This window comes from Medicago truncatula, chromosome 2 (genome assembly GCF_003473485.1).
Source record: "Medicago truncatula cultivar Jemalong A17 chromosome 2, MtrunA17r5.0-ANR, whole genome shotgun sequence".
In the NCBI taxonomy this organism is placed as follows: domain Eukaryota; kingdom Viridiplantae; phylum Streptophyta; class Magnoliopsida; order Fabales; family Fabaceae; genus Medicago; species Medicago truncatula.
In genome coordinates, this window is record NC_053043.1 from 33,078,173 (window position 1) to 33,088,108 (window position 9,936).

Sequence of the window (9,936 nt, forward strand, 5' to 3'; positions counted from 1 at the left end):
TGAAGTGTAATGTTGATGTTGTGATTTTTGCTTGGATCAAATCATATTTGATAAGGCTCAAGTAAAAAATGGTGATCTAATGACTATAGAAGATGAAGCACAAGGTTTTGTTGAAGCCATTAAATGGTTTGGAGACTTGGATTTTGACAATGAGTCTATTGAACCGGATTACAAACTAGTGGTTAATGGAATTTTGTGCAATACTAATCACCATTCAAACAAAAAAAGTTAAATAAGACTGAAAAAAAAAATTAATATTCAAATTTGAATGATTGGTCGATATTTTAGGATTCTGTTCCCCACCATCAATCATTGAAGGTTTTGACTGAAAAAGGATCCAATCCTCTCCCACCATTTGTTTCTTTTGTTAAAGGCCCTTAATTTGCACAGTCACATATACATCATTTCTGGCTTATGTTCTAGCAGTGCTTATTTAGGTTTAGCACTCTAACATTTACATCATTAGTTAAAAAAACAAAAAATGAAGAAGAATAAATATAATATAATACTTGGAATAGGGAGAGAATACTAAGCAAAATATTCTTAAAAGGAATCTAAAACACTTAAAACTTAAGCCCATTTAGCCAATAAGGACATGCAACCTGAACCTAAAAGAAGTGAAATATTTGCTCCTATTTGGATCTTGAAATTGTTTTGCATCCTTGGACTCATAAAATCAGCTGCAAGTAGGTCAACTAGTGCCATGTAAATCAAGATTCCAGCTGAAGCAGAATTGAAAACACCTTCAACAATTAGAGAAGTTGGGCTATTGTCTTTGTATACACTTGATACTCCCATCCCAATTGCTATCCCAATTGGTGTTGTTAAGGAGAAAAATGTTGCCATAATTGCTGTGGATCTAGACTCAAATTTGGCCTGCACACAATATGGCATAGTATTAGCTTTTAGTGCATGCTGATTTTAATCACTAATATTAAATTAGTTCGAGAGGAACTAAACTCTAATCATTTAAGCAAAGTCTCCAGGTTCAAGTATTGTAGATGAAAAACTGTGGTTGATAAGGCAGACTCTGCTAACCAAGATCTCTTATAGAGGTTAATTACCGGTAAAGTAGAGGATATTTCGCACCAATCGTATGGTTAATTTTTTTTTTTAATCTCTCAAATAAATGTAGAATCTAATATAATTAGGCATGTAGAGAAAATTACAAATAAGCAAAATTAATAATCAGAATCGTTATTTTGACACAAAAAACCAATATTATATGTCGGACATCATATACAATACACTTCGAGTTAGCGTTTTTAATCTAAGAAGAAAAGAAATACTACTAAAAATATTATTTCCTCCGACCTCATTTATAAGATAAAGTTCACCTTTTAGATTTATTCAATAAATAATGTATTTAAATCCTCATGTAGACTAGATGCATAATTTTTTTTTTTTTTGAAGGAGTAGATACATAATTATTGAATGAATATAAAAAGTTAATTTTCTCTCATAAATGAGACCAGAATATTAAAACCTTATAAACTGTGTCGAATGTCGGAATGTGTAAAAAAAAAACATTTACAATTTTAAAATCATGAGATATTGTCTTTTTTGTTGGTACCTATTTGAGTGTTTAAATTTTTGGGTTAAATATGTTTTTGGTCCCTACAAATATACGAACTTTTCATTTTAGTCCCTCTAAAATTTTCTTTCAACTTTTAGTCCCTGTAAAATTTTCAATCTTTACTTTTGGTCCATCGTTTAAAGTAAACTCATATGTAGAATTCATATTTTTAAATAAAATTTTGCAGAAAAATGTATAATATTAGAAGGATCTCTCCAAAAAAAATTAGAATTTTTTACCAAAACATGAATTAAATATGAATTTTTATATTTTTGGTGGTAAAAATTTCATATTTAATTCATGTTTTGTTAAAAAATTCTAATTTTTTTTGGGAGTGATTTTTACAATATTCCATAAATTTCTTCATAATTTCATTAAAGGAAAATTTTAGAGGGACTAAAACGAAAAGTTGATATATTTATAGGGACCAAAAACATATTTAACCCTAAATTTTTTAAGGGACTAAATTAGGTGCCACATTTTTTTTTTATACAAAAAATTAAAATGAGTCTTTGGTCTTAATTTTTATTTTATTCTTATATCTAACTTTAGAACTGTTGGACTCATATAGGATGAGCAAACAGCTCAATTCACTAGTGACTTTTAGGTTTTTCTCTCTTGATGGAGTAAGAAGTTTTGTTAATTTTGTACTACTGAGTAGGAGGATGTCGTCATAATGGCAACATTTTGCAAACCTACTTTCCAAACTGCAATAGTAACATCCACATGCAACTCACTTTTCTTGAACTTGAAACTTTTCCATTTTAGGAAGTTTAATTATAGATGCATTTATTCACTTTCTTAATACCTTAGATGATTTAATTTTGCAACAATGAGGAAGACTTCCAAACATTGAAAGTAAACAAAATTGGAAAATTTAATCCCAACCCAAAAGGGACTTGCATATCCACTAAAATATGAATTTAGATTCTATGCTTTCTCACACAATTAGGCAATTGACAATTTGGACTATAATATTTGCTAAAAAAAATTGGACTATAATATCAAAACAACTCGTTTTCTAACTTTGTATTTTAAATCTAATTCACCTAAATCTGAATTTAAATTGTCTAATCTTGATCTAAGTGTTCGAATTGTGCGACTATGTTGAATGCACAATAAGAGATTATTCAATAATTAGAAATTAAAATACCTGAGATATGCAGCCACCAAGCCCCATTCCCTCAAAAAATTGATGGAAAGACAAGGCCACTAGGAGAGGCTTTATGGTATCAATGCTTTGTGCAGTTCCTAAAGATATTCCAATAATCACTGAATGGACCACTATTCCTAGCTCTAACACCTAACACAAAATAGAACCAAATTGAATATTAATCGGGCACACAAATAAAAAATTAAACAATAAACAAGTCTTTGAGCTCGATTAATAAGTTTCGATTAAATAATAACTATTTGTGTTTGACATAATCATTTGTTAAACTTTACTTAATTTATAACTGAACTCAGAATTACTACGGTCCATTTTTATCGGAGAGTTAAACAAAACCAAAATACGCATATTTCTATTTTTGCACATAGAAACAATTTAGTGAGCTTACTTGTGATATGATCCTCTGCCTAATTAATTCAGGTGATATGGAATCTTGAGAAGAGGTAGCTGATCCATGAGCATGACCATGTGTAGCATGTGTATGAACATGTACATGACCAACATGTTCATCACCTTTTTCTTCATCTGCTGGAACTTGTTTAGAAGGATTAAAATGTCTCTTTTGATAATAGCTAGATGCAAATGAATCAACCATCAAAGTTGCTATAGAAGACAACATAGCAACAAGTCCAGCAAGTGGAAAATCACCCCAAGGTTTTTCCTTAAGACAAGGCGAATTCAAACTCTCGAATGCATCCGGAAGTATGTGAATAAAACCGGTTGCCAAAATTACACCGGCCGCGAAGGCTTTAATCATGAAAAATATGTCATTTTTAGGGCTTAGAATTGGAATTCTTTTGCTCAATAATGGAAGGCTTACACCAAGAGCACCACAAACAAGGACAGATGCAATTGAACCAAGTTTGTAATGAAGGGCTTCATTTTTTTCACTATTTTCTTTGGTTTGTTCAGTTTCACATTTGCATGAATCACATGAAACAAGAATTGGGAGGATAAAAATCACATAAAAAAATAAAAGCTTTAAGGTAGTAGTAAGAGAACTCATCATTTGTTTTTTGTGTTTTGGTTTTTGGAATATTGAGGAAGAGAAAAGAGGGTGTGAGTGTATGAGAAATGTTTATACTAAGATTGTTGTATTTAAAGGGTTGCAAAAGTTTGTCAAAAAAAAGGGGGTTTGCAAAAGTTTATGTATTGAATTTTTATTTTTATTTTTAAGGAAAGTTTGTGTATTAAATTGTTATTATCTTATTTGGATCGAAAATTTACTATATATAAAAAAGGTCAAAAGGGAAGAAAATAAAAGCCACTCTTAGAGGCTCAAATCGTGAGCATCTTAAACAGCCTAGTATACCACCCTATCAATCAAGCTCAGCATGTTAGATACTTCTTCTATATTTTAGCAAAAAAAATAAAATACTTTTATGGAAGGAAAAAAATAGACAACCTTTCTATGGAGTTTTTAAATTTCATTAATGGCATAGTTTTACTTATTAATTATCAAACTTTTATTTATTTATGGACTCAACCAGTCTGGTGGAGTCAACGCGATGCTGCTGTATCAAAAATTCCAAATAGTTTCTCGGAAGATGATAATATGTCACTAACAACACCTTTCACTTTCGAAGAATTTAAAGTGGCTGCGTTCTCAATGCAAGCTGAAAAATGTCCGAGTCCGGATGGTTTCAACCCTGGGTTTTACCAACATATTTGGGAGATGTGTGGCCATGAGGCTTACCAAGCAGGTTGCGAATGGCCTGCAAGTGGCACTTTTCCTCCGCATTTGAACTCCTTTAATATTGCTTTAATTCCTAAGGGCGATACTCAGACCTCTATGAAAGATTGGAGACCTAGCGCCTTGTGCAATGTGGTTTACAAAATTATGGCTAAGGTGCTTGCTAACAGACTCAAGCTTGTCCTCGATAAATGCATCTCTGTCTCTCAGTCTGCTTTTGTGTCGGGGCGTTCTAACCATGACAATGCTTTAGTTCCCATCGAATTAATCCATTATATGAAAGGGAATACTAGAGGAACTCAGGAGGATATAGCACTCATGCTTGATATCAGCAAAGCCTATGATCGTCTAGATTGGGAGTACCTCTGTGATGTTATGATTCAGATGGGATTCTCAACAAGGTGGGTCAAATGGATTACACTATGTGTGGAAACGGTTGATTACATGGTGTTGGTAAATGGTGCGCAAGTGGGGCCGTTTGTTCCGGGTCGAGGTCTCAGGCAGGGTGATCCACTCTCCCCTTACTTATTCATCATTTGTGATGAAGGTTTGTCAGCTCTAATTCAGGATGCTGAAAGAAGAGGTGTTATTAATGGTATGCTCATCTGTAGAGATGCTCTTTCATATTGCACCTTCTTTTTGCGGATGATTGTTTTCTCTTCTTCAGGGCGTGTGAACAAGAAGCAACAATTACGAAAAATATTCTTTCCACATATGAGGCCTCCAGACAAGCGATCAATCTTCAAAAATCAGAGATATATTGTAGCAGTAATACACCTGCAGACCGCAAATAGAACATAGCCACCATTTAAGGGGTGAGGCAAGTGCTTGGGTTTGGAAAATATTTGGGACTTCCTTCCATGATTGGTAGAAGTAAGAAAGTGACCTTTCAGTTCATAAAGGATCGCATCTGAAACAAAATTAACTCGTGGAGTAGCAGATGTCTCTCACAAGCAAGGAGGGAAATTCTCATAAAATCAGTCCTTCAATCCATACCTTATGTTATGAATATTTTCTTATTTCCCGATACTTAGCTCAATGAAATCAAAAAGATTTTGACCTCAATCTAGTGGGGGCATAAGCCTGCAAATTCTCGAGGTTTGCACTAGCTATCATGGGAACGTCTTTTTATCCCAAAGGATTTTGGAGGAATGAGCTTTAAGAGCCTTAAAGTTTTTAACCAAACAATGATTGGAAAACAAGCTTAGAAGTTGATACCTAACCCATACACTCTTATCATTAGGCTATTCAAAGCTAAATATTTTCCGCGTAGTGATTATATTGGTGCTTCTATTGGGCATAACCCGAGTTATGCGTGGAGAGGCCTATGGAGTGTTAGAGGAATGGTCAGCCAAGGCCTGCATTGGAGTATAGTTTTGGGCGAAACTATTTCGGTTTGGGATCAACCTTGGCTTAAGGATTCAACGCAGTTAACACACATAAATGTGTTGCAATACATGTGGGATGGACTGACGATAGCTCATCTGTTTAAACTAAACACAAAACAATGGGATGCAAATTTTTTAGCTATGTTTTCGATACTGGAAAATCGGATCAGAGTGTGAGCACACCACTTCTAGCTTCAATCTGTGTTGATACTGCTACATGGAAATTTGAAAAGAAAGTCATCAATCGGTTCGTAGTGCGTATAGAAATATCATCAATAATGATGACCATGCCGTGCAGCATAAAGCCCCTGGATATTGGAGTATGCTATGGAAAATTAAACTCCCTCTGAAAGTTAAGAACTTCTTAAGGCATGTCTGTTGGGACTCTTTACCAACTTTCTTGAGACTGCAAGGCCGCAAAGTACCATGTCCAACGTTGTGTGCAATCTGTAATGAGCATGATGAAGATAGCGCCCATTTGTTCTTTGACTATTCTAAAAGTATTCGATGTTATGAACAATTGGAATTATGGCAAGTAATTCAGCAGAAATAATAAAATTTGGAAAAACTATGCAGAAACGGCTCAACAAATTTGTGGTTGTGTTAAAGCTTTCTTAAGTAGTCGGTGGAATGCGTAAGAGATGCGACATCAAGGTGCCTGCAATATGGGTCAAAATGAGTTGATGAAATGGATTAATCCAAGTGCAGGAAAATTTAAGTGTAAGGTAGACACCTCTTTTTCTGATTCACTTAATAAAGTTAGGTCTGGAGCATGTATCACGGATGCAGCAGGTAATTATGTCATTGCCATAACTGAATGGGTGAAGCCTATTTTGGATGTGGATTTGGGAGAAGCTTTGAGCCTTCTACCTGTCATGCAATGGGCAAGAGATCTTAATTTGGTGAACATGGATTTTGAAACAGATTCCAAACCGGTGACTGATAGTATTTACAACAATAATGATGGTGTCCATGATTCCATAACTATACTAAAAGATTGCAGACACCTACTAATGATCGATTTAGAGAACTCTGATATTAAGTTCATTTGAAGACAAGCCAACGGTATTGATAAGTGCTCAAAAGTGATATATTTCTTATGTTAATTTAGGCATTTTAGTGACTTGTTCTACAAGTTATCTATGGAAAAGCTCCAATTTTATGCATTTACACCATTTATGCTTCATATGCCTTACTATACCCTTTTTGTGTAGGAAACAAGCCAGGATCCAAGAATCAACCAAAGTGCAGAAGTTTTTTTGACTCAAGCCATAAAACTCGCTTAAGCCAGAATTGTCCAGAGAGAGCTCGCCCCAAGCAGGCTCAAGACAGATCTAGAAATGTCAACAAGCTAAGGTTACGTGGCAGCCATCTATTGGAGCTGCGTGAGATTTTCCGCATCTGGCTTAAGCGAGCTGAGCTGGCTTAAGCCAGATTACCCAGACTCAGCCCATATAAATAGATTTTTCTCTTCTTTTTCATGAACTTATTGTTTTATCAATACATTTTCTGGTTTTTAGAGAGAGAATATGACATTTTCTAGAGAGAGAAACACAAAACAAGGTAGTTTGGAGGAGATTTAACCCAAGATTCATTGAGACATCATGAATCTAGGCATGGAATCTTCATCTTTTCTTCATCCTTTGCAAAGCTATCATAGACATATGTAGCTACATCTACTCTTGTGGTTTTGAGGTATTCAAACAAGCTATTATGTAATCTTTTGATCTTTTAATATATAGTTCTAGCTATTTATTCAATATTGTTGTTATTCTTAAATTTAATGTTTTATTGAGATTCAAAATGATATGGACACATACTTTTAAATCTAGAAATAGAATAACAATCTATCTTAAATTATCACTCTAGACATGGATGTTAATATTTGATAATCACTTTTAATCTAGAACTTAATGCTTTTGGATAATTTAATCGGTTGGGAAATCGTCGATTAAACTATCCAATCGACTTTGTGATCGTTTAAATGTTTGGGAAATCGATGTTTAAACGATCCCTTAGAAATAACGATATCATTTGGACACGAATGATATTGTCGAGTGATTGTGATAATATCGTTTAAAAGCTAGAACTCATTAATCAATCGAGAGATTGCAGCTGTTACGTTTGGTTGATGTCTCTAACCCCAAGTGAAATTGCCCTATCTCTTCTCGTTTTACTTTTATGTCAAATAGGAAAATAGTTTTACACAAACAAACACTTTATACCCAAACACTTAATATGATAAATATTGTGAAAATGCTTATGAAATACGCAACTTCCTGCGGAAACAATCATATTATACTTACGTGTAAATAGTTTTATGACATGTAAAAATCTTACATCAGGTGTTGCCCATAGTTTAGCAATGGCAGCCTCGTCTCATGCTAGTCGCCATATTCATCATAACATACCATTTTGATGAAGGTTTTCTCTGCATCATTGTGAGTAGAGCTGTCAAAACGGGCGGCCTCGCCTGTTAAGGGTCGGGCCTAACGGGCTTCGGGCATTAGCTGGCTAGACCAAAAAGCCCGGATGGAAAACGGGCTTGAAATATACTATCCGAGCCTGGCCCTACACAGGTCGCGGGCTAAACGTGTCGACCCGTATTAAAAATTATATTTTTTTATTTTAAAAAAGTACTATAAAATACTCTTATAATTTTTTTATAAATAATATTTTTAATAAGTTTAAATAATGTCTAGCACAAAAATAAATTTTAAACATTTTCGTACAAACGTCGTAAACTAAAACGACGAGGAAAATGATTTTAAAAAAAAATTAGATACGTTGTGGTTATAGATATTTATATATTCGATCTTTAAAACTATAAATAACGAAACGAGTAAATATAATTTTATATTACATTTATCTTTGTGTTAATTCATTGAATTTTCACTTTTGTTTTTTACTTTGATAATCAACTAAGTAAAGAATTATTTGAAAAATATATATAATTTATAGGATTTTTTTGTTATGCGGGCTAACGGGCTACCCGCGGCCCGTTCGGGCTAGCCCTAACGAATACCGGGCATTTTAGGGTCGGGCTAAAAAGCCCTATTAAAATACGGGCTCAATATTTAAGGCCCAAGCCTGATAATTAATCAGGCTAAACTCTAATTGTGAGAGCTTTTGTGTTTCTTTTCTTGTAAGAGTGTGTGTTGTTGTTATTATTTTTTCAAGTGTGCGTACGATGGCAGAGGTGAATTTGAAGGACTTATCACTGAGTGATGATGAGGGACTAAGTTTTGACATTGTGGAGGAAGAGGAACTGAGTTTCAACATTAAGAAGGAAGAGAGCTTTGAACATGATCCTCGCAAATGTCTGGTCGGACGTTTTCTTGTCCACCGTCCTGTTTGAAGGGGGTGGTGGTGAACGAAGCATAACCAAGGCTATTCTTGTTCCAATTCTTTCACAAACCGGATATGGAGAAGGTATTGAAGGGCGGTCCGTAGACATATGACATACATTCTTTGGTTCTGGAAAAGCTGCGAATAGGGGTGTCGTTGAAGGATATACAATTGAACTATATGAATATATGGATCAGGGTTTACAGTTTGCCAACTGGTATGATGAAGGACAAAGTCGGAATGGGGTTAGAGAACTATATTGGAGAGTTTTTGGAGTATGATGGAAATAATAATTCTAGCTTCTAGCGTGAGTATATGAGGTTGAAGGTAAGGTTTGATATCAGACAAACATTGAAGATAGGGAAGAAGATGAAGGTGAATGGGGGAGAATGGTGCATGGCGAATTTAAAGTATGAGAAGTTAGGAACCTTTTGTTTTGTGTGTGGGGTGCTAGGGCATAGCAAGAACAAGTGTGAGGTTAGGTTCTCTCAGCCAGATGTTGCGATACTGAAACGCTGGTTAAACACTATAAGGGAATATCCATTGAAGCCGGGAGGGAGGACTTCATCACAGTGGTTGCGGGAGGATGGGGTTCTAAGACTGGTGGGGAAAAGGGGGGAGGGAGGAGAGCCAAAACAGATAAACAATCTCAGTCTAGTAGGTAGCAGGCATCTTCGACTTATGTGGAGACGGTGACCCTATGTCAGGTACTGGTGGGCAAGCAAACTGGTTCTACACTTGTGTCAGGTGGGGCCAACAA

The 9,936-nt window shown here is 34.9% G+C and overlaps 1 protein-coding gene across 1 annotated transcript; it reads right to left on the bottom strand.

Moving 5' to 3' along the window:
- Positions 1–233: 233 nt before the first annotated feature.
- Positions 234–3,817, bottom strand: LOC25486910 (zinc transporter 1). Its single transcript, XM_013608739.3, has 3 exons — positions 3,136–3,817; positions 2,730–2,879; positions 234–876 (listed from the first exon to the last, which is right to left on the bottom strand). Exons 1-3 carry the CDS (start codon positions 3,754–3,756, stop codon positions 571–573), a joined length of 1,077 nt encoding a protein of 358 aa, XP_013464193.1. The 5' UTR covers positions 3,757–3,817; the 3' UTR covers positions 234–570.
- Between the last annotated feature and the right edge of the window lie 6,119 nt (positions 3,818–9,936).